This window comes from Hylaeus anthracinus, unplaced genomic scaffold (genome assembly GCF_026225885.1).
Source record: "Hylaeus anthracinus isolate JK02 unplaced genomic scaffold, UHH_iyHylAnth1.0_haploid 3, whole genome shotgun sequence".
NCBI lineage: Eukaryota > Metazoa > Arthropoda > Insecta > Hymenoptera > Colletidae > Hylaeus > Hylaeus anthracinus.
This window is the reverse complement of record NW_026535284.1, coordinates 13,561,891-13,587,659: the sequence shown is the minus strand read 5'-3', so window position 1 is coordinate 13,587,659 and position 25,769 is coordinate 13,561,891. Positions and strand designations below refer to the sequence as shown.

Sequence of the window (25,769 nt, the reverse complement as noted above, 5' to 3'; positions counted from 1 at the left end):
AGAGAGAGAGAGAGAGAGAGAGAGAGAGAGAGAGAGAGAGAGAGAGAAAAGAAATAAATAGCTACGGCAAAATATAAAAAATCGAACGGACGCGATGAAACGATGCATAAGCGTACGAATATGTATACCGTCGCTCTATCCGGCCGATATACGAGTCCAGGGCTCGGGTAAAAGTTAATTAAAACACGTAATGAAACGCCACGGGCGCATCGTCGACGACTACCGATAATTGCAGTCTTTTTATTATTTATTTTCGTGTGTCGCCAGGTGATCGTTCCAGTTGGACGACTATTTCACGTGTATCAATCATTCGGTATGTTTAGAATAAACTGTGTAGATATAGGGGAACTAATTCCCATGGTAAATAAATAAAACATAAATAGAGTTGATTGGAGTTTACTCAGATTGTTTTAATTTCGCATTCAATTGCGAAATAATCGTCGGTAAACAATATGTTAAGAGTCTACTGTACAGTCAGACTGTATTTTATTACAAATATCAAATAGCTCTTATTGTATCGTATCCACGTCCTCAGTTTTCCATTCGCTGGGAAAACGAGCACGCTTCGTCGAACGTTAGACCCCCAGAAATCGGCCGCGAGCAATAAACATTTGCCGAGCGCAAACACCGTCGAACCGTCATTTACCGATAGAACAAACAGAATATTTCAGTTTACTTTCTCGCGCGTTGCACGCAACGTTGACGCGGTCGCGCTCGGAAATATGTATCCGTTTGCGTGTAAAACGTTCAACGGTGGCGAAATATTTACTTACAGGCGGTCAACAAATTATTTGACAGTCCGCCCTCCTCCCTCTCTCACATCCTCCCGTCATAGCGAATATTCGCGGGACGCGCTCGAATCGTCTATTACCCGCGCTCTCGTTAGCGTCTGTTTCATCTGCAAACTTTATTCGCGTCGCCTGAAAATCGAATTACGCTCGTCGGGTACAAGGGGGGGGGGGGCAGAGGCGTGGGAGGGCAGCGTTAGTATCGATGGCGCGCGGATTCTCGTGCCGGTTGAAATGTTAATGAACGATGGAAATATAACGACGGGGGCTGGGGGCAGCGGTTGGTCGGGGGGGATGGCCAGGGGGCCGAACGCAACCCGCTCCGGAGAATGAAAACGAGTGTCGAGGCAGCGTTAGTTAGTCGGATCGGTAAATTACGCGCGGCAGATGAGAATGTAAAATTAGCGGCGAGCACGGTTCGTTCGATGATTGTTTCTGGCCGAATAGTCCAATCAGGCGAGGAAAAATAGCGAAACTAGCTCTTTGGGTCCGACGTGTTCGCGTTTCGGTTGAGAAGGCGCTCGATCGAACGAGTAGATCACCGTCACGATATTTTTCAATGCGAGGATTGTTACATTTCGCACAGGAAAAGAAGAATATCTGACCCATCGAACGCAATTTCCATATGCTTCCCGTCGTATTCGAAGCGTTTTGTTCATCCGCGGAGCACGTATAAAGTAGGGAGTCGTAACGAGACGCGAGGGTGGCATTCGGAACCGAGAAACAACATTTTCGTCGCGATTTCGCAGTTTTCAAGTGCCGTCGAGTCTCCATGGACGGCTATTCCGAGGCGTGTTTATCGCCGGAGGGAGGCTGAGTGAATTAACCGTCGGCAAAACGGTGGCAAGGGCGGTCCTTGAAACGGCGAGGGCGCTGCTCGAGCGGTGCCAGAACGTTTTACGTGCGAGGACCGGCTTAATTAGAAAATGCTTGACCCTCGTAAAGTCCGACGCGTTCCCCACGAACCGCCATCAACGCTTTCAGTATCGCCGTCCTACGTGGTCACCCCGTGTCTTCCTGGGAATATTATAATCCTCGGAGAGGAAAAAGGATGCTCTTACGGCTGCCGTCCCGTAATTTCTCCTCCTGCTACATCCTCCCGTTTGAATTTCCTCGTTAACGGACGCATCCACCCCGAATTCTACTTCTAAACATTTCTGCCCTGAACAATTTCGGCAACCGCCGCTCTTCCAAATATTTTCACCCGAGAATCGCCCTCTTATGGACTCGTGAAAAACTGTTCGAAGGGAGGAGGAACGCGAGTAACGTTTTCTTTTCGATTTCGAAAGGGTTTACTAATTCTACGTTGGATCTGTAAATAGGCTAGGAGCGTAAAAATTGATTCGCTCTCGATTCACGAAAGGATCTCGCCCCTTTAACCGGTGCCAACCGGCGGAAATCGTCGACGCGCAAATTCCGAGAATTGAGCCCGCGAGGACGCAGACGGCGGGCGTCGGGACATTGTTTTTGAGAAACGCGCGGAAGGGTGCGAATCGCGTTCCCGTCGTAGTCTCGCGGAACAATGGCATCGATAACAGGCTATACGCGAGCGAGATAATACGAGGCGGCGGACGACTCGCGGCAGAACTTCGTTAGGGGTGGAGGGAGCCCGGTGCAAGAGACATCCAGTTAATTACGGGACTGCTAGACGAGTTTTCCTGGCGGAATCCAGGAATCCGTCAGCTGACGCCGCGACAGATGTCCCCGTGGCCCCACCCCTTCGGCCTCCCCTTCGAAACACACCGGTTTCGGTAATTCTGACAGTTTAGCGATTGTGTCGCGAGCATAATGGGGACCCCGAAACCCACGCGGGGGTGTGGCGCGAACGCGGAAGGCGATCTCCTTATTGTGTTTAAAATCGCTCGGTCATGAAACTGTGCTTTTGTGCGCCCCTGGAAAACGTGGGCACGATTTGTCCACCCTGACAAGATTATATTAATACTCGTTATACTTTTGTGGCCCGTTCAATTCGGCACCCACAATGGCGCAGGTTCGGGGGGAGGGGGCGGATTATATTCTGCGAAGAATGGCACCGCGGGGTAATTACTGCTGTAGTCGGGAGATGTGGTTAAGGGGATGAGACACGTAATAATGGCCGAGACGCGATGGGATGTCTTTGTCCACGATTTTCTGTCTATTTTGAGTAAATTATAAGGGAAGTTTTTAACCTATAAGTTATTTTCATACAACTTAGATTTAAGGAATACTGTAGAAAACTGTATTTGAAAAGAGCACTTAAATAGAGACGATAACAAGAAATATGGGAAAAAATGCTGCACCCCGAGACACTCGACATATTCGAAGTTCGTCGAGTCCTTAAAGAAACATTTTTCAATTTTCGCAGCGGAACCCCCACGAGGAAAAGCTCGATGGAAAGGGGGCTCACAGTCAGCGTGTCAGTGGCACAGGGGGTGTGGGGTAGCGTGTATTACGGGCGCAACAGGGAAAGCGCACGCCTATAGAAAGCAATGGCCTGGCCCATTGTTAGCGTTTCCATCGATCTTTAATCTCGCGCCGGAGTAAACTGTATCGATTGTACTTTTGTCGTACGACAGGAGGGCGAACGGTGCGGCACGTATTACCCTCCAACGAACTGCTTCTCTCCCCCTATCGCTGGCATTCTCCTCGTAGGAGCTATTTTCGGGGGCCAACGAAAACGTGGCACTAACTGCGCCCGAGCATTATTAAGACCGCGTCGCGCAAACCCATTCCGCTCTTCGTTAGCAGCTAGACGCGCCCTTCGCCCTTACCCTACCCACCTTTCTCTGTCCTTTGTACGCCTTATGGCAATTTATCGGCGCAGTCGATCCCCGTGTCGGAGGAATCTCCATTACGCGCCCTTGTAAATTATCCGATATCGCGATCAGGCGGTCCGTTTTGCTCCCTCGCCTCCAGAAATATCGATGCACGTCGATCGATCATCGAACATCACCCGCCGGCCCTTTCATTAGCCCACGGAATTCGACTTATCGCGTTAACGCAGCTGCCGCCGTCATCGTCGCGACATTCTTCCCTCGCTCCGTTCTCTACGAAGGACGAGACTTTCTCCCTAGCCTCGTTCTTTTTTTTTACGGCTCGTAATTAATCGAGCCTGGGTTTTTTCCGAGCCGCGGTTACTTTTATTGGCGCTGCTATTATACGGACGCTCCTCTTTCCGGAATGAAAATGGGGGAATCGATAGGTAAGTCTGACAAATTGGCCGAACCTCGCCGTGCCCGCGGTCGTATCGATTAATATCGAGGGACACCCGCGGCCTGACGACGATATATTTTAAGTGTATACCGTGGATTACCGTTCCGAGATCGATGGATTCATTTACTCGCAAATTAATGGTAAATATTGCTTGTTACTCGGGGAAAGAAATTGACGAAATTTGTTCTATAAGGTCGTCTCATAAGTTCGTTCTACAGACTGTATTAATATTTAATATAAAAACTACAGAAATAGAAAGGTGAAAAAATATTGTGAAATGAGAGAGATTACGTTTTTTTAATGAAATTTAAGGGTTTCACATATTAATATGAGTAGCTGTAGTGGGGAAAACTTTTAGGACGACCTAATACATTATTCGTCGTTTATTTCGCGTTTGCATCTACGCAATGGCTACGTTCATCCATTTTCTAGGAATCCAAGACGATTCTCCAATGAACGAAGGGAAGCGCGAGGAACTTCTAGGTTTTCCAGCGACCAGGAAATTTAGAGAGCCGTTTAGGCGAACTCCGAGTCCCTCGATTACGTATGCCACGTATGGACTCGTAGATACGGTGCAGTTCGGTGTGTATATTTATGCACACGAGGACGCGTATATGCACCGCTGCAACGACGTCGACCAGCACCTTGTAAAAGAAAATGGTTATCCTGAGAAGAAACGCGACGACCCCGTTCGACGGTGCTTTTCGCGTTAAAATATTTAGGGAGCCGTTCTCGGAAATTTGCGTCTCCTTTCGGGTGAAAATTTCTCCCATGCACCAGGAGGTTAAACTATTTCATTCCTCCCTCCGCTATTATACGTTTAAAAGTTATTCTGTGTTGATCTCTAAAATTTCATTTCAAATTGGTACGTTTATATAGCCTTTTGAGTCACGAATTATTGCAAAAGAATATTGAAATTATCACAATAATAACCTAGATTACACATCCGTTTTAAATCTTGGCGACCAAGGAAAAACGCATTAAATTTGCCTGGCAGTGAATAGGTTATTGAAATAACCGAAGTATTCGTTCCTGCTTCGTAGAACCCTGCATCTTTCTCTAACTATTCCAATTTGATTATCAAAGCCTGCCATTTCCCCCAACCCCCACACGTTTACCTTTCGATACCGGATTACAATTAACGAGCTAGAACGCATGGTATTGATTCGGTATCATCCCCATCGTCGCTGCGGAATCGATGTTCTTCCAGCGAGCTAACAAAGAGGCGTTTTAAAGGGACCAAGACGAGAGGGTGAGACTGCCGGACAGGGGATATGCCTTCTTGTTTGCCGCGTCCATGTCGGGATGTTATTTGTCCTGGATACCCGTGGGACCCACCGACATCGCGGTATCGCGCCCCAACCCCCTCGGAGGACCCCCTGCTGGGTCCCTCGTTCGCGCCACTCGAGACGAAGCCACGGTCACCGAAACTCTTCGCACACCCTCGCTCCTTGGGGTAATATTTAATTTCTTGCCCGACTGATTTTCTCCGCCAAACCCCTCGGAATACTTCCCCAATGTCTCTTCACTGCGCTGTCGAGCGAACCAGCGGGCCAGCCGTGATAAAACACCGAATGAATAGGGCTCTTGAAGGCATTGCCATTTTTTTTTTAAGGGAGCCTCTGACCATTGACCGCCTCGCGTCTCTTTCATTCCCAGCAGCACGGCGTGCAGGTCGATTCCGAGAGGTTGGTCGAATTTGTACCGCCAGTTATTGACAACCAAGACAGAGGGAAAGACAAACTGGACACGAGATGTTTATTGTTCCCGTTTGCAAATAGGGCTTCCGGGACATGCTGCGAATTACTAAATGGTGCCCTGTATCTCTGTGTCAAGGGAATAGACCTAGCACCGTATGGAGGGATATACAGGGATGTTTTGATCTTCTCATCCACGTATTAAGGAATAATAGTAGAGGAAGACGCGATGTACGAAAAATCGGCCCCCACGAGGGATGGGGATTGTTCGATGCGTCACCACCTCCGGAGTCGTCGGTCCATCTATCCCTCGACGCGTGTACACGGGACTGCTTTTCCCTCCTCGTCTCCCCTCCCGGTCATAATTGATTCCCGTGCTCAGACGTCTCTTTCTTCCGCGAGTTTTTCAGTGTCTACCGGAGCGGAAGCAACGCAAACTCGACGGACGAGATATCAGTCTCATCCGAGCGCCTCACCCTCCGACTCCATTCTTCTCCTGGTTGCTCCACTTCCCACCGTTTCTCACTTTCGTCTCTCGCCTCTCTTCCCTTTTTTATCGGCGTCTCGAGCCACCCTCGTTTCGCGCGGTACATTTGCTAATAACGAACGATAAATTCGCCGCTTCCACGACTGCGTCGTCGAGATACGGGGCGGACCAACTCCGTCAGGATCCGCGCGATTTCTCCGTCGATGAAGTCGCCATCGAACGATGATGTTCTCGCGCCTCGGACAACGGATCGTTACGAGGCTGGGGCTGCTACCGCGTAGCGCCGTCAAAGCCTCGGGAACGAAAACAGTTTGCGAGAAAGCTGTTTACAAAGTGCTCGGCCACGAAACATACGACCACCTCTATTCGGAGAGCTTTACGTCCGGGGAAACCGTATAATTGTGCCGCTGGCGGCTCTGCGCTGGGCGAAAATACTTTGGGAAAAGTTGCTCGTGGCTACTCTGTTGAAACTTCGGCTCCGAGGAAATATCGCGCGGTTAAAGACCGCGAAGAAGCCGCGTGGATGGAAGAGTTTGGACGCGGGGGTTAGAGACTGAGGGAACCTGCGGCCTTTTGAGGCGTTCGGTGTCGGTTCTTCGTATATTTAGTCACTTATTCAGCCTCGTCTAGAAAGGGAAATCGGGGATCTCTGTTGAGCGATCGTAATCCAAGATTAATAGAAGACACTCCAAAAAGAAAAGGTCGAAACATGTTCTATCTACATTTGTCTAGAGTCTAGACTCTAGACCATCGAGTTGAACGTGCCAATTTCAAATAACGACAAGCAGGAAAAAAGGGGTGCAAGTTCGATACATGAAGGTGTCTCGGTAATTAAGCAAACGATACACTCCGGGAGCGAAGATAAATCTGGCACGATGACAAGTCCACCAGCTGGAATAATAGCGGTTCCCCGTTTCGTTAACACCCTGCGCTTTATTTTCTTCCTCGCGCTCTTCTTTTACGGACACCGTTCCTCTTGTCTCCGAGTTCAACTCTCGCCGTCCTGCATCCACCGCCCTGAAAAATCCCCTTCTTTGTTTCACGACCGTTTTAACTCGCAGCTCGCCCTTCCACGCTTTACGAGACGAACCTATGTACGCCTGGTCCGCGCCCGAGAATAAGAACGTTTAAATTCAAACTGCCTCCGCGTCCGAGGTGCCACGGATTAAGGCTCGCCCAAAGTAACAGTTTTTCCACCCTCTGGTCTTCTGCTTATCTCCTAGCTCCGCGTGGCTCGTAGAAATTCCTAGTCGCAGTTTCCTTATAAATCTCTGGACGTAGCCGGAGAAGAGAGAACGACAAGGGAACGGAAGGGTGGAAAAGGGACTCGAGTCGAGGCCAAATTGAAATAAACTTACGAGGCTTCTGGAAGGACCGGAGAATAATTCAGACTGGCTGCGAGGAGTTACAAGTTAGCCAATAAACGTCAGCCTCATAACTCCGCGAGCGTAATGGATACAAGTGGCGGTTGTGCGCGCCTCTGCTCGCCCCCGCGCCACCCTCTGGCATCATCGCCGGTCTCGGTACCTCCCGGACCCGTGTAAAACAAAGAGAAATACTCTCGACCGAAGATAAAAGGAACAACCAACCCGCGATACTATTAAAACGAAATCCACCGATCGACCATCCAACGTGGCTGACCGCATTTCCGTTCCACTTGCACGAGATCGCGAAATCTTGGCCGAATGTTCGTCCCTTCGTCGTTAGGGGATGAAACTGGGACGTTCTGTCGTTTCCGCGTGAATTTTATCGGTAGAAAGGTACCATAACAGGCCGAATAGTCGAAAGTTTTCGAACGTTTCGCAAAAAATTCCACCGGGGAATATCCGATATTCATCGTAATTTTAACCATTTTTATGGGCGGGAATCTGTTTCGCATATGTAATAGAATTCTCGGGGAAATATTCGTTTCATTCGGATATTCGATATGTTATTTGTGGAATTGAATGTAAATTTAGAGTTAAAGCAATTTAGGGCCGACGCGTTTTAATATTCAAATTCCGATTGGATGATTTCGCCATCGACCTTGTTCGGTGCCACGAATTCTCGGTTAACTTTCCCCTCTGCAACCGTGCCAGGCGAACGGGACCATTGTCGCAGCAAATGAGCGACAACGCAGGTAAAAGCGCCGTTATTAAACCCACCCTCGCAGAAGTAATTCGCACGTGTACAACGAAAACGGTTCTTTTTAAACGATTCGAATGTATCCCCCGAACGACGACGGGTTCCCTCGCGTGGAAACGCGGCTTTGCGGATCGCAGGGTAGCGCGAGCACGGGAAAACGGGCCCGCATAATACGACAGAACCTCCTCTCCAGGAGGGTTTCTATTGCCCGGAGGATTATTGGCTTTTATCAGAGTCCGTCGCGAGCCAAGACGCGAAGTCTCTTACTCTCATTGTATTTGCGTCCCATTTGGCACTGCGCTTTCAATTCGATGCGCGGTGCATTTCGCGGATACTCGTTCACCGTATCCAGAGCTTATTGTCTTTCCTGGTGGCCCTGCGCCCATCCCCCTCGTCTCCGCCGTTACGTCGATTCCAGGTTACGCGAATCCTGTCGCGTCTGCTAGTGGAAATCCGACCAGGAAACTGGCGCGTTTCCGAAGAAACTCTGTTCGCTGATTCTTCCATCCCCCTCGATCGTCATCGGTTTATTCCTGCCCGAGACTGGCATGGATATTAAGGTCACGAAGCAGAGCTTCCCGCGTGCTGGCTTCCTCGGAGTAACTTAGGTCAGCGAGGTCGACTTGGAGGCTCGCGACCAGATTTATGAAACTATCGACGAATTTTGTTCGATTCGAAAACACGTAGATTTTAACCCTAGAAGATTGGATGCCTTCAGAAAACCGAGAAGGAAGAATGATTCTACCATTGGAGTTTTAAACGCGCTTGTCATTGGGCGGAAGAACGTCGCCAAAGATTGAACGATCGACAAGAATGGCCATCGATCTTGGCGGAAAATTTCGACTTCGAGGTTCAATTGTAGATGTATCGGCAATCCGTGTCGTCGTGACACCCGTATGGGTGTTTAGGGGCTGGCTAGTTTCCTTTTCGCAGCTGCACTTCGCAAGAGCAGGGAAACGTGGCTGTAGCGAATACTAACGTTATTCGGTTTAATTTTCTCTTGAAATAATTTCGCCGTCCCGGAGCTCGCGATTAAAGTAATTTACCATGGTCCATATTGAACCTTTAACTCGGTACACTAAACTCCCGTAATTCAATCTTGAGCATGCTCGACGAACGCATTTATTTTCCATCCCCAACAATAACCGTAAATATTGCCCACGGTTAAATCGCTTTACGGTTAATCCCATTCGTTCCTAGTTTCCACAAACTCGGCACTTTTATTCCTGCGGTCTTCGATCGATGAATCGATTAATAAAAGAAAAAAAAAAAAGAAAAAAAAACAAACAAACAAAAATTTCGTTCTATCAATACGGAGATGTTCGAGTATAATCTCGTGGTACCCGTCGATTGAAAACGAAACTATTTTTCGCCCGTGTCCGCGGATCAAACGACGGTTTCATTATTTTGCAATTATTTTTCTATGGAAATCAATCATATCGTCGACTGGGATTCCCTGCGAACGATCGATCGATCACCGATCTTGGATGGAAAAATAACGGCCGCGTCCCTCTGTTACGTTCACGTGAAAAAATTAACCTGGCTCGCGGGTGTGTGGCGTCGAGAGAGAGCGAAAAAATGTTGCGGCTTCCATTGGAACGGGGTCCTCGACGGAATTAATGGAGATTCGATTCGCGAGTAGGACCAGCTAACGGGTGTACCAGCGCGCGAATGACCTGGAACGTCGAGACATACGCGTTGGGCGTTATCGAACGCATTATCGGCAAGTACGAGCGTGGCGGACGCGTGCCTGTGGAACAGAACGCGGCGTAATTAATAGAGTTATTATTTACCACCCCCGCGCGATGCTTTGTTAACGCTAATTAAATCCCCTTACTTCCTCGCTATCCCCTCTCTCTTTTGGTCACTGTTGCGACAGGCTCGCGAATGAATATATTATTAATTCGATTCTCACATACAGCTCCTCTCTCGGGGTAAACTGCGAGAGGTTTCTAATTGAAAAATTAGTGCTCGCAGTGTAATACGCGGCGACAGGTGCACTTTAGCATTAACAAGGAATTTTCTACTTTGAACTTGGCTGATTAGAATCGTGACGTCGAATTTATCGAGTCAGAAACTATAAGTGGGCCCCGATACGATCTCGCCAAATTTTGTTCTTTCTCGCATACGTGTGCACTCTCTCTTTTTCTCTCGTCGCCCCTGGCCGCGATCGGATCTGTTTTCGTTGTATCGCGTACGCGCGAACGAACGACGTGGCCAGCGTGCGCGAAATCCTGGCACAAAGTTCCCTATTTATCGCGTAAACATTTACTCGCGAAATTATTAATAATCCAAACGCGGACGGTAAACATCGCCCGAGTCGAGTTTTTCGAATCCATCGCCGACGGCGTTATGTAATACCTCCGATAATTGGAGTTTACATAACGACGACGAGCAGCGGGGCCAATTTGTTCTCCGTCGGGCGCCGTCGAAAAGCTCCTGGAAAAGGAGCTGGAGCTTTTCGAGCTTGATCCACGGCCGCGTCGATCGTTTCGAAATCTCGAAGAGTCGCGACGAGTACTTCGGACACGTTCGTCGTCCACGACGTTCGATATCGCCGAGGCTCGCGTTTAGTCGGGATCAGGGGCTATTCTTCGTCGCACTTTTGGCGAATGCGGAGCACTTGGAAGCTCATTCACGAATAGTAGGACGAATGACCATTCTGGAGGGGAAACAAATTTTCTCGGATCAGTTTGGTTGGTTGGCTGGAATAGTTAGAGAAATATGCAGGGTTCTAGGTTATAAAAAGAAGTTGTTTTAAAAAGAAAATTTATGATCCACTTTTGCAATAATTTGTGACTCAAAAGGTTATAAACTTATCGATTTGAATTACGAGACATCTCGGAGTTGCCAGTGAATGGGTTAAACATCTCGCGAACTCCTTTGCTATCAACTTGTTTATCTACCATAAAAGCCTAATACTATCAGTCACCTCGCTGTTCTACACGCCCGTCTGTCAGATTCCGAAATATCGCCTCGACCTGCTCGATGGCAGGCCCGTCGTCCGTCTGTCTCGCGATTTTCCCAGCGCACGCAGTCGCTGTCAATGTGATCGATCGTCTACGTTCGGTAGTTTTTGCAACGACAACTTTCGTCGGAAATTAATAACGGGCCAGGCAACGGTGATTTATTTTTCACGCACGAGCCCGCGCAGGCGACGCGTTGAGCGCTTTCCCGCGCGGCTACTTTGAATCCAAAATTAATTACGCGCTTAATTAGGTAATTTGATTAATCACCTCCTCCTCTCCCGGGACGAATTTAAGGAAAATGAGATTCGAGCCCAAACAGCGCAGCGAAACACGACGAGGGAACACTCCTACCGAGAATACGGATAGGCGTCGAGAAAAAAAAGAAAGAGTCGACGATGTTATAAAAATGTATGCACCGATATCGAGGTAATTCAAACTAGAGTGTACTCTAAATGCAAACTGAGTTTTCGCGAGTTTTTATTCGTCATCCACGATTCGAATAAAATTCCGTCCCCCGCCTCGACGCTTTTAAGCTCGGCTATAGCAACGCGCAATTTCCCGTCGCATTGTTTGGAGGAGCGCGCGTAGCAGGTCTCTTTTATCCGCGCAAGATGGGCGCCCTCGTGCGCGCTGTCTCATCGAGATCGACTCTTTTCGCGAATTTCGAGTACGTTCTGCAGCATCCCGTTGTTAGCGGCGTAAACGTACCCTAACCGTTCTTTTGTCCCGGGCGTTTAACGCGCGGCTCAAAGCGCGGCTGCGTTTAAGCCGTGCAACAGAGAGGATTCTAATTAAACCAGCCGCGGTCCACGGTCTCCACCTACGTAGTTACAGTTATTGTTGTAATTATCGTCGACGCGTGCAGTTCCAGCGTGGCAGTTGCCGGTGTTGTCGCTGTTGTTGTTACCGTTTGTCGCGAAAGTTCCTTCCCGATCCCGCCCTGGCTGGCGTTCATCCCTCGAGCCCCGGCGCGCTCGCGTTTATCGTGAGTTTCGGCGTACCACGAACTTCTCCTACGTGTCCTGGGTATCCTGGGTTCGCTGCGCATGCAACGAGTCTAATATCGTCGTAGCTTCCGCTGAGGGTTAAGTCTGCTAGCCGACGCCGTTGTTACCGTATACCTTTTGTAAAAAGTTAAGACGCAAGGGAAACGTCTATTTTCTAACCAAAGAGTGTGCAATTAAGTTTCAATTGTCAAGACGCTTCGACGTCTTGCATCGTATGACGATTCGAGTGCCAACATGAGTGACTTCTGCTCGTGTCGTCGCTATAAAATTTATAAACATAGTTTCCAAACTGCCCTGCCAGTCGTATAAATAATTCTAGGATGAACGACGTCCATGTGGCGCGTTCCTGTTTCGCGAAGACTATAATCTCGCCAGTCGTTCCGCGGGGAATGATCTCGTGCTCGCAACTTTTCGTCACGCCACGGAGACGCGTTTTGGCAGCGTCTATCGCGGAGATCGTAACACGGCGAGTTCACATGTATGTATACGCGAGTAGGTAACACGGTTTCGCGAGTTTACAGCGTGTCTAACGTCGTCGCGGCGCGGTTCAAAGCAAATCCAGTTGACGAGTCGCCGAACCGTCTCTTTGTCTCGGAGATCATACGCGTTGCTTCTCCTCCACTCGTCGCCGCGCGCGCTTTCGTCTTTTTCCCTTCAGCTGCGTGGTCTTTGACGTTGCACGTAGAAAATGTCTTTCGACGCTGCCTCGAGCGTCGACGCGTATGAAAACTTCAACGACGCTCGTGCGAAAAAACAACGATTGGCCACCCTCGCCAATGGATCGATTACGCGACTATTCGATCTAAACACATCACTGACCGGTCACGAGAAATCACTTGTATTAACTATTTCAGTTTATGAAACCCGGGGCGATATAGAAAATTGCAGAAGCTCATCGTAAAATATTTCATTTTAATTAATTATGTTGGTAATGGCCTTATTTTCACATTCAATTACGAAATAATAGCCGGTGAAATGAAGTCGCTTCTGTGTAAAATTGTCGGTCAACAATGTTTTAAGGGGGTATTCTATTTTTCTTGACCAACTGCCCCAATCAATTTTGTTCTGGTCCATTTTAATATTTACTTTTAATTTGGATGAAAATTAAATAAGTAACCTTTTTCGAGTAAACCGAACCTCATTCACCCTAACGTACAATTTTTGTTTCCACCTCTGAAACTGTACCGGGATTACAACACTCTACTCAAATGCGCCCCTTTCAACCCTTCCCTCCGAGCATCAAAGTGCAGTCCCTCAAATTTTTCGTTGGGAGGGTCAGAACAGAGCGCACCCGGCCACTGGCTGGAGAAAAAAGGAAGCGCGGCGGGACACAAGAGAACATCCACGAAATTAATCGCGCGACGTTTGAACCTCGTTTTATGGCGAAGTTTAAATCGGACAGAGGGAATTGCAGGCGCGCGACGCCGACGCTAAAAACTTTATCGCCCGGCAGCACCGAACTGCATTAACTCTGACCCCTCCCCGAAACCCTCGACTATATACATATATACAGCTTCATCGAATTCGGGGGACGAGTACCCAGAGGGAAAAGTAGCCCATCGATGCTGGGTCTCGCAGGTCCTCTTTTCCCCTGTTCTCGCCGCCTTTCTCCCTCTGGCTGGAACCGGAGAATGGGGAACCCAGCATTTTTTTCGAACCCTGTTTCCAGCAAGGCTGCGGTAACCGTTGCGAAACTTTTCGTTACCGCTCCGCGATACGACCGTTACACCTATCCTGTAATATAGAATTTGTAGCAGAAGTTGCCCGCGTGCAAAGTGCCACCTCGTAAAAAATCGGACCACGGTTACGACTCCACCGTTCACCCGGATAACAGTCCACGCCCGGTAGCTACCGGTACTTCCGGCGATGGGTTCGATCGCCTCTGTACAGAGCTACTTTATACTGCTATTGGATTGGCTCGAGGTTTCTTTCATTCTACCCTCGCACATCTACCCAAATGGTCGCTGAACGACGTTCTAACTGGATTGGTTATCTCTATTATAGTAGCATTACCTTGCTCACTCAGTGAATTGTACCGGTTTGTCAATATTTCCTTGAAATATTTTTCTCGAGACGAAACTGTCGGTCCTGTAATTATTCGTACGGTCTTTGTTCAATTTTCAATGGATACTCGACGAATTCCTAATACTTAATGCGTCCTAAGCTTTCCACCTCGCTGTTTCACCCAACATCGACCAATAAAATTAATCGTTCCACCAGCCCTCGATGGAAGAAGGGACCGCGACAGAGATGACCCCTATATTAAAATCCAACGTCAGAATTCGAAACGGCGTCACCGATTCATCGCGAGAGAGACATTCCTGCGGCACGTGTCAGTGACGCGAACCTGCCGGATCCTGGCGAGCAGTCACGTGGCCAGGATCTCATCAAAGTTTCATCTTTCGCGCCAAGACCCCCCCCTGCCGAGCGTGGCGTTATTCTCCAGCGGGTCGAGACGCGTCGCGACGCCACGGGATATCATATTGTCGAGGCGCGTGTCCCTCTATTTTCGCGCCGCGAGCCGCGTTAAGCGGGTCTCCTATTAGCGACCACTCGTAAATATTCGCGTGCTGCCGGGGGTTGCCAGGGGCGACGGTTATTAAAATCGTGGCCAAGTCTACGCGGGGGGACTGAACGACATTAATCACGCGCGTGTAAACGGACTCCCGGCTCCGGGGATCAACACCCAGGCTGGTCAGGGACGAAGCCGCTGCTAACTCGCGGCTAATTTCTTTCGAGGGCTAGCCAGCTAGGGGAAACACGCGGGGATGGTGCTCGCGATATCGAGAAGTGGTTTGGAATGTTAAAGCGATACTAAGCTTTAACCCTTTGCACTCGAGCAAAGAGTGTTCTTAGCATTTTATTTCCACGAATGCTAAGCTATCGAGATTTGAGAATGTGGTCACCTTTATACCGAAACACATGAAATTTATATTGGATGCTACTTAACGCAAAACTTTGAAAAATCAACAGTACCATGATCTCAAATTAAACTACCCAAGATTCCCTGCTCAAAGTTGTTCCCTGCCAAAGTTCCCGTCTACTTTCGGGAGGCAGCAATTAACCCCCGTAATTTAAATATACACGAGCGTTACGACGCGATGCAAATACGTTTGGCGTGGTACTCCCGGCAACGAATCGTGGAAGTCTCGTTCGAGTCGGTTTGGAACTTTTTACACGACATCTGGCGTACGTAGACGGCCGCGGGGGTGGAAATCGTAGGCGGTAGTTGGTCGCGCAAGTGTCGTAACGCGACATCTGTTTGAAACGAGCGAGATTCGAGCGACGGAGTCTGGGGTAGAAGATGAAGACGACGCGAGAGAAAGGAAGGGAAACGGAAGCTCGCAACGGGGGCAAGAGGGAGGGAGGGAGGGACGGTCTCGTCGACGGAGCACGTAGTTTTTGGTGCATCTGCGCCGGAGCACGAGATGGTTTCGCCGCAAGAAGACGAAGAGAGTACCGTCGACACCGAGACCGCATTATCCAGCGTGCAAGGCATTACGTTCTACGGGTGGTGGTTCGTCGTTGGGAGCAACTAGTCCCCGTCTCTCGAAAAACGCTCTGTCCCGCTCTGGAACGGATGGGCGCTGGCGGGATAAAATCCTGGATCGTTTCGTTCGATTCGCGCCACCCCTGAACATCGTATTTCAAATTGGAAAAAGGGTTCTTTGTAAAACGAATTCGACCGGTGGATGGTAGGCATGATTCATGAGCACAGATTTATACTTTTTTGTCTCTTTCCTGTTGCTCTTGCGAGCGTGGAAAAATCGATGGGGACTATGCGACTCATAAAAGACTTCTCCAAAGATTCGAAATTAACACTGAACCTACCGACGTTCATGTGTAACTAGTTTTAACGCGAGTCTCTTATTCGCCACTCACGGTGCTAATAAAATTATGCTCCCACCAACTCGCGAGGACTTTCCTCGTCAACGACGCGCGCACAATATTTGCCCCGGGAGGGCATCGTTCACTCCCGCCCGATTCGTTTAGCGTCGCAAGCGACGACGAGGTAATCGCGTCGTCGGATGTTCTTGTCATCGACGACCGACGAAAGACGCGGCGTATTTGTCAAAGCGGAGACTTTTTAGTGGGACTGGGCTGAAATACGAGGACGGTTTTCCAGCAAGAACCGACGTACGAGATTCCTGCCGCGGCGAGATTACATTATCCGGCGCGTCGACGTTTCTCGCGCTCTGCGGCGTTTAATCTCGGTTAGAAAAATATCTCGATTGCTTATGCACGGATTACGACGTCCGTTTACTTTTTCCGCGGTCGCGCGGCATCGTCTGACAGCAGCAATTCTGTCGTCTGCGCGTTCGGAATACCGCGGCTCGGGCTAGATACGTCGCGTCCCGCGCCAGGAGACCGAAAGAATGCGAAATGAACAGGGGATTCCGCTTATCTCTCAAATAATGTCATCTGCTCCGTGACCGTTTTTATCGTGGAACCGAGGGTTCGGGAGCGCGTCGCCCCGAATGTGTCACGGAAATTTTACCTGTCCTCGAGGACGTTCGATCGAACACACTCTGTGCCTCCAGGACGGTTTTTCGCGGCAGTGTTTCTTCCGCGAAGAGATCCAGCGCATTCAATTGTTGGATTGACAGTTCTAGATTCTAAAATAGATTATAGGTGTTCTCGTAATACAGCCAATCGAGAAGGATAACGACGCGACCAGGATAAGGGCGTTACGACTAATTCGCGCGAATGACGGAAAGCGAGGTAAGGGTAAAGGAAAAGGTGGGAGGCAGAGTGGTCGAAGGACGGCTTGCCAACTGTCGTTGCGCCTCCTCGCGTAATCGCGGAGTTAAACTTTCTCTATAAATCACGGAACGGTCCACGGATTTGCTGTTTCTCTTGGAACGGAGGGAAGAAGACGCTGGATGAAAGGACGCATAGGTACGGGGACGAGAAACGGTTAGTCGTTGGGAATATAATGGATATTAATGTCGCTTCTATGCTGATTCCGTCCGTCTCGCGTGCGCGCGTCTTCTTGGCTCGATTCTACGGATCCTCGCCAATTCCTGGTCTCCTGGAAGATCCAGTCCCGGTTAGTAGTCCGTCTGTCGCTTCCTTGGAACCCACCCCCCGTGTTTCGCGACCTACCATCTTATCGTTCTTAAGTACTCTAACTTCTATTAATTTCTTTCCTAAACGACGAAACCTTCTCTAAAATAGGAAAATATTTTAATGTCACGTCGATGCGAGTATGTCTCGTTCTACTCTGCGTCTTTCCCTTTTCTCCGAGCGAGTTCCTCCGCTCTTTTCTTTTCTTTATTCTGTTTCACCCTCCTCGGTTTTCTTCCGGTTTTCTTTCTCGTCCGGCAGTTCGGTTCGAAGACCGCACACCACTTTTCCTGCGCGGCGCTTCCGAGCTCCCGCAGAATTATGGGCCTCCGGTTCCGAGGAAACGGGGCCATCGAGATTTAGGTGAGTTACCTTCCTAACTACGCGTCACTCGATCTCCTCTGGCGAGGAGAGGAGACGACCGCGAGGACGACCGGGAGAGCTCGTCTCTCGCGCCTTCCGTTACCCGGAAGCGGAATTATCGAGACCGCAATGACGCAGAATTTCAATTCGGACGTTTCAAGCTCGACTTATCCGACCCCATTTGTTTCCCGACGACGCTCGACGTCCATCCGTAGCAGACCATAAATTCCGTTACGATTTAAAACGACCTTCTGTCGCTGTTTTGACCGCGAACTTTAAGAAACACGTTCAACCCGTGCTAATAGATATTTTCATACAAGAAAGGGGTTGTAATACACGATACATGTGGATAGAATGCACATATAAAGTCAAGTTAAGTAGAATCAGCCCTGAGCCGTACTTGGTCAGACATGCCAGCCAGACTTCGTAAGGCTCGGAATACACAAATATTGCTTAACACTATCCACATTTTACTTATTTATTGATCATACTTGCAACTCGGGATCTCTTCTTCTTCATCCAATGCACACATAACGACATTTTGAAAAACTATTATACTACGAAAGATCTAAAATCTGATTGGTCAAGAAATATTTTCGAATATTTCTCAACAGTTTCCACATGTTTTCAACCGATCTTTGAACAACGCGTAAACAAAGATTCAGTTCCTCCCTTAGTGACGGCAAATCGGAGTCGTTCGCGAACCGAATTAGCCACGGGAGGCTCGGAAGCCCTTAAACCCTTTTCCGCAGATGCTTTCAGGCGCGGCTCAACTTTGTTTCCGGCGCTAAGCTCGCTCCGGTAATTTTATCGTTCGTCTGCCAGCCAGCTGGCCGGCTTCTGCTCCTTCGTGACAACTAATTTATTTGGCCGCGAGGGAAAGAGAGATGAGAACGGATCGAGAGGTGGACTGGCCAGAGAAAAGGGTTGCCCCGCGAGGAATCGATCGAGCACTCTTCCAGATTTCGCTCCGGCGAACCCTTTCCACCCTTCGTTCCTTTTCGTCCTTGTTCTCCCCCTTGATTCGGATGTGAGAAGTTTCCACGCGAACCGGTTAGTTACAGCGACCTACGCGAACAACTCCAGTGGCGATTTCGTGGGATCGTGATACTCGATTTTGGAAGAGGACTTGAAGAAACTATTTTGGTTTGTCTAAGCTTGGGAAGATTGGTTGAAATTCTTCACCTACCCTTATATACTGCCTACAGTCAGTCTCATAAGTATTCGTACCATTTATTATCTAAATTAAATGATAGGCTCGATGTTTTCAAATAAATGTTTCATTATAAATATGTAAATGGTGAAACTTTACTCTTGTATTGAAAAATTATTTGAAAACCACCTTCGACTCAATTCTAATTGAAATAATATTGCTATTTTCGAACGTTTGTAAGCCGGTCGACGAGTTTCAAAAACTCGCGTACAAGTGGAAAAAGCTTTAGGTAAACAAGGAGCGTGGTCCTTCGGCGCTTAATCCGAATAAAAATATCATGGCGAAAGAGCTGCCAAACAACGGGACATTTTTATTCGGATTAAGAGAAATCGGGGAGGGTGGTTTGCCGACCGACGTGTAATAACTTCACCAAATACTGCGCCCCAAGTTTACACGTACGCTTTTGAACGGGCCGGTACGCGAGACCGTGCAACATCGCTGAGTTATTGTTTCGGTTTCGCGAGATAAGCCTGTTGATAAACCGTCCCATGATAAACGTTCGTTCGATAACGTCCGCGAGGGGCGTTGGACCATTTTTAATTAAGAATTTTTAGCGGACTCCATTGGCTGGGCCAGACCGTGTCTCCTATATATTTAAGTCTGAAAACAACTTGGACGTGCACATCGGTCGATCTACCCTACCATATACAACTTAAACAAATGAAATTTGCCTAGGAACTCTCAAACTCAACACAACCTACAGAACGTCGCTTGATATAGCGGGAAAATGGATACGAAATAAACAATCCCTTCAATCTCAGAAGTATCAATTTCAAACGAGTCCAATGTATCCCTGGGTCTCTCCCGTCACCGAAAAATCGTCGATAGGTCCCGTAACGCGGTTTTTTCGCGGAAATTGAAAAGTTTCTCTCCCTCAGGTGGCCGAGGGCTGCTCTTTCAGCCAGCCGCGACGTCTGAACGCTTTGGGGCTGGCTCCGCGGGAGATGAGATATCAAAATTGTTTTAAAGTCCCGATCGAGTTGACAAGTGTCTGCGATGGCTTCGACATAGTCGAACGAGAAATCTTATCAACGGTATAAATCCTCGTTACGGACTGGTCTCATTCGGTTACCGGAGTCTTCGTCCCTCCAAAAATCGCGGCCACCCTCTCCGCCTTCCCCTTCTATTTGCAACATCTATTTGACTCGATTCAATATTTATGAAATCAATATTTTATCTCGCTCCCGTGTTTATTTTGCCATCGATGCATCACCGCGCTGGAAATGCCGCTTTGTAAGTCGAGTCCGAACCCGCGGTGGGTGTATTACGCGTATTGGTCGTCGGCCCCGAGTGTTGTCGCGTCGCTTTCGAGAAACATTTCGCTGCTTTCCGCGATTCCACCGATTCAGTTTGGTCCTCAACTAACGGACTGCTGACTTTACGCATTCATGATGCATGGTAATTTGGAAACGTTATTCACAGACTTGTATCTGATTTCGACGTTAATTAATCGAAATACTTGTTAAATAATTGAGCGGCATCGCGTTACACGGTTTCGTTATCGAGACATTTTCGCAACAAATTGGATAGTCGGAAAAGTATGTACGCGGACGTTTGTTGCAACGATACTAATTCATCGGTGCTCTGTAATTACATATAGAAAAATAGAAAAAATATATGAGATGTTATAGTTTATGCTCCGCAAGTGTATTGCCAGGGACACTATGCACGTCTTCGTGTATATTCGTTTATAAATAAACGTCAACTTATCTCAGCAGTGTCTCTCACGTTCGAGGGTCCTGGGAGACGAGACACGTGACGGTTGGCGTCTTTCCCGTCGTAAATTCGATGTCCCGCCAGGGAGATGTTTTTACTCTCGTCCCTCAGGTGAGACGCGATTTCTCGACTTTCGCGCGTCGAGGGGGTACTCGCGGAGCGGATCGGCACGTGGGCGCGACGCGTTTCGCCTTTGCGGCGTGGGAGCGATCGGTACGATTCTAATTGCGGGGCTTGCTACCAAAACCGCCAATAAGATCCGCGGAGCGTAGGTCGTTGCGTCGAACCTCGGCAGAGGAGGGGCCATAAAATGTAGTTTCTATGCAAACGACACGTGCAACGTGCCACTAAAGGCGTCGTATCGGCGCGCTTCGTTCCTCCGCGTTTATTCGCCGCACAAGAACGAAGTTAGGACACTATGCAAATTCGTGGTAATCGCGCGCTGGTTCTCTCTCTCTCTCTCTCTCTCTCTCTCTCTCTCTCTCTCTCTCTCTCGCTCTCGCTCTCTCTCTTCCATCGGCTCTCCTCTCGTCGAATTTTTCAAGCACCAATAAGAGAATGAGATTTTTAGAGCGGAGAACGTTGCTTAAATATGGCCGCGAACGCTGGCAAAATAATTGAATAAATCGGTCGCCATCGGTCGCTTATTTTAAATCGATGATCGCTCGTAACGCGACCCAGCGTCCTCTCTTCTCCTACCTCCTCTCTTTCGGCAAAACGACCAAACCGTGAAACTAACGCGGTATTTTTTGCAAATTTTTTGCACGGTTTGAATTTCGCCAAACGATATTGCTTACCTCGTTGTGTTCCTGCTTTTAACGCTCCCGGACTGCTCTTTTGATCCGCTCGTTTGAATACTCCTCTACTCCAGGAACTCGATAGGGTTTCTTTAGGTTCAGTGATCTGGCGTTGATTCCAGAGGTGGTACTTCTCGACCTGAAACAAAAGAGAGCATGTTAGTCGAAGAAAAATTTGAGGAAAATTTCTTTTACAATCGGATCGACATTAATAAAAGTAAGAGTGAGAATCATAAACAAAAAAGGACGACTCAGACGACGCAAAAAAGTAATTGAAACGCGGCATTTACATCTAGATATTTCTACAACGTCCTCAAAATTAATTCCTCCCCGAAAAAACATTTTTCATTTTGGCTTAGCGTGACTACCTCCTCCCCCCGAAGGAGATATTCTCCGACGCCATCATTTGTTACAAAACGTTTCCCGGCCGATCGCGATTGTGGATTCAGGGAAACGAGACAACGTCCGACGCTCCAAGGCGAAAAATTCGCGACGAGGGTTAAGGGGGATCCCAGGAGATCCCTTGGGAAGAACTCAGCAACGGGAAGCGACGGTAGAAGAAGGGAGGAACGAAGGGTGCAGGATGACCGACGAATTCGAAGGAACCTTTTAGCCCACGGCTTGGCAGGCCACGTCAGAACAGATTATCCATCCATTATTTCAGGGTGCACGGGCCGAGCGAAGTCGGACAGGTTCAACGGATGGGGTCGCGAGGGGGACGAGGGGGAGCCTTTTCGGCGGATTCGCGGATGGCTTTTAAACGCTCACAGCAGCATCGCTGTACTTCGAGACGACGCGCTCGATTCGTTTCGGTGGCTCAAAAGGATATAATTAATATCGTCGCTCTGGGTTCGTATTTGCGACTGCGCGGTTCCTCTCGCTCCCTCCCGCGGGCTGGCTCCCTCTCGGTCTCTGCATCTCGCTTCGCCACCCTCTCGCGGGGGTGGCTCTCGTCGTCGAGGTTCGAGGCTCTCAGTCGTGCCGAGAACCCGCTTCGCTGCGGGGTGACCTCCTCCCTCGGCGTACCACCTACGAATTTCGTGTCCGTGGCGAGAGTTTCGTCGCGTGGGACACGCTGTTTCGGCTTGCAGGCGCCGAATCGAGATCGTTTCGCGAGTTTCTCTTCGTTTACGAGCCGTGTTCTCGATCGAGAGTCTTCGCGTTCGATGCGAGCACGAGTATACCCGTCGGATCGAGTTCTCCTCTTTCGTTGTTGAATCGAACTAGATTGTGAATCGGGCCGACGTTATCAGGGGCTCGTCTCCCCGTTGCAAACACGAGAGAGGCGATAGAAACCGACGACTGTACCGTGGAATTCGTGAAGGGGAACTCGGTTATTGTAATTTCGAAGATCCACAGCCGTGGTGGCATCGCGAGCTTCGTCGAGCATGTAAACCATCTCGAGGATCGTCTCGAAGTTCCCGCGGGTTCGTATCCGAGACTTTCCTCCCGGAGGAGAGCGAGAGGAAGAGGCGGAGCGGGCGATCGATCCCCGTAATAAGGGAACTTTGCGTCGGGGAACGGTGCGTTCCGTAGGGATTCGACGAATCCGTGGAAAAAGAGTCTCGCCACCCCGAGGAGAAGAAAGTGGACGACCCTCGCGCGAAACTCTTTTGTGGAGAAGGAACGATCCTCTGGGGAGACCGCTGGAACGCAACGGAGAGCGTACCTAACCGTGAGAGACGTAGTCGAAGAGGCTCGCTCGGAAGCCAACGGCGAAAGAGTAGTTTCGCCCATCGCGTGTACAAGATCGCCTCTACAAGAGGGAAAGGGACACCGCGGAGATAGCGTCTATTCCTAGAGAGCCATTGAGAGTATAGCCGGCGTTAACGAAACTATCCATCGTCGAGTGCGTTACGAAAGTTTCGGTGGAGCTCGTGGTCGACGATACCCGGATCCACTTCGGATCGTTAAACTTTCGACACGCGGCCATCCGCGGCGCGCGTATCTCGCGGCGGTAATTAAAGACACAATTAATGGCCCGACAATTAAATATAATTAACTCGAGGGATAGGATACGCGGGCTTCGTTTGCCAATTAGCGCATTAGCGCCTTATCGGACATCGGCCGATCGTCCTGCCGCGGTGCTTCGGTTCGAGCTCGTACAGACAATAAAATCGCCGTAATCGTTGAGGAGGGAGCAGCGAGGAGGATCCGTGAAAGGTTACGCGATCCTGCTTTCGAGCCACGAACGCGAGACGGGGATCGAGGTGGCGCGTAATGAGGATCGATTAACAACCTCGGAGACTTGGACGCGTCACTCGACCGATCCTTATTCTTCCAAGTTCAGCGATTCGCGCGATCGACCGGACGAGATCCTTGAGCGGATAAGGAGCCTGGGACCGAGCGCACCGGTCCGATCTCCTCGTCCGAGTGCTCTTTCGTGCCGAAGCTGAGAGAGGAAAGCGCGGGACGAGCAAACGGCAAAGTTTTACGGGAAGACGTGGACTCGAGGCGACGCACAAAGTACGCCAACGAAGAGCACTTTAGCCAAAGGATCCGGGGATTACATGGTCGAGGGGAGAAGGACGCGCGGACGGGGACCCTGAACTTGAAGCTTCCATGCGTGCTCGCGACTGAGTCGTCGGATCTCGAGTGAACGGAACCGACCAGAAGGAAAAGTGGACACGCGACGACGGGACGAACTATGCTGGCCGCGCACTCGTGACAAACGGGGCTTCCGTTCAGGATCGAAAGGTGAGTCCTGTCGCGAGGTTATGGCTTCGTTAGTGGAAACGTGGGAGGAATCGGAATCGAAGGCAAGGACGTGGAGAGCGATTCCCGGGGGAAATGCCGATAGCTGGATTAATTCTTTCTTTTGAAAGAAGGACCTTCCTCGAGGAGGTAGGATGGTATAATCCATGAAGCAATTGTATATAATTAATATATAGAATATAAAAACTGTATACAAAAATGTGAAAACAGTCACTAGACCGATTCCGGTAGGTTTGGTGTTAATTAGCTATAAGTAGAACAGCAGAACTTACATCCCCCTTCAATTTGAGTCGATTAGGAACAGTAAGATCGATCCATGATTCTATGAATGTGCTAAGCGAGTTCCCATTTAAACATTCAAAGAGCCGTTTGGCTCAACTATTATAGGAAATTCTTTTGAATAGGCTTCCAAAATTAGTCAGATCCTCCATTGTTCGAACCAACAATGTGCAGAGCCAATTTAGCTCGTAGCGACCCCATTGATAGAATCTCCGTTCCAGCAAACAGCCTGGTCGAAACGCGAACTTTTCGGGTTCGATGAGACTGAACTACACCTGTATACGTTGATCTTAGTATCCCTATTGTATGTACAGAGTACAATTCTCTCCAAAATAAAGTCAATCCTTTCAATTAGGCGTTGAAATTAATTCTATGCCTTTCCAATGTATGGTCACATAACAAGTTAACGAATAAGTATTATTACATGAACTACGACTGTAAATGATTGAATGTAAAGGCAAGGAATTAATGTCTACGAATAATAACATTATCCACGATAAGCTTGCCAGAATGGCTTGAAATTTCCAAACGCGTCCTGCTTTCAACGAGGGTAAAAGTTGCCAGCGATTCGCGTAGAGCTTGACCCGACCCTCTTTCGTCCGAGGCGATTAATTATTTCGTCACCGAATGTCGCTTCAAAGAGGTTATCGAATCTCCGTCGAGTGCTTAGTAACCTTACGCTCCCAGCGTCGGAAGCTGAGCTTTAGCCGGTCGTAAAGCCGTGGAGAGGCTCAGATTGTGCGAGTCGGTCGAGCAATTTCGGCGCACCTGCGTCCATCGCGTAGGGAGTACCGTCGAGGAGGGAAAGAGGAGCCCGACGACGGAGGAACCAGGACAGAGGAGGAGATCGGGAAGGGTCGGGATCGCGTTATTAAGGAGCCCGTGTTCTCTGCTCATTACGCTATCCGAGGAGACCGCCTCGTACGTTCTGGCTTATCTCCATTAAGCGAACCGGAATTACGTGGATATCGTGTACTTAAGTGCGTGCGGACGCGCACGGGAATAAATACTCGTTTGTCCGCCGATGGAAGAGTCCCGGTGGATCGAAACGACGCGAGAGGTTTCGTGATAAGGTGCGAAAATTAAAGGTATCTTTAAATGTATTTCGATCCTCTAACGAGACTGCCGAGTTCTGCTGATTACCGAGGGAGAAACGTCACGGAATTCGTTCAAGTATGTCCGTAACGAGGCACGGATTTCCTGCTTCGAAACGATTCGTATCTCTCGCGCGAGTAACGCGGATTCTGACAGTTGGACAGAAGTATGCATAACGTGTTCGAAGAGGAAAAAGAACTGCTCGGAGGGCGATAAACTGGAGGCGTGCCGCCAACCAGCTCGTTAGACCGCTCGATAAT

General features: G+C 49.1%; 2 protein-coding genes across 2 annotated transcripts in view; one reads left to right on the top strand and one right to left on the bottom strand.

Annotated features, from left to right (window-relative positions):
- LOC128894148 (uncharacterized) overlaps positions 1 to 25,769 on the bottom strand; it is a 62,042-nt gene that overhangs the window by 27,205 nt on the left and 9,068 nt on the right. Inside the window, exon 2 of the mRNA XM_054155640.1 lies at positions 21,421 to 21,559. Within this exon, the coding sequence (XP_054011615.1) occupies positions 21,421 to 21,559 (139 nt within the window). The remainder of the gene's footprint in view (positions 1 to 21,420; positions 21,560 to 25,769) is intronic.
- The window catches only part of LOC128894111 (uncharacterized), a 257,394-nt gene continuing 254,025 nt past the window's right edge, over positions 22,401 to 25,769 (top strand). Inside the window, exon 1 of the mRNA XM_054155580.1 lies at positions 22,401 to 24,117. The gene's annotated coding sequence lies outside the window, so the exon portion shown is untranslated. The remainder of the gene's footprint in view (positions 24,118 to 25,769) is intronic.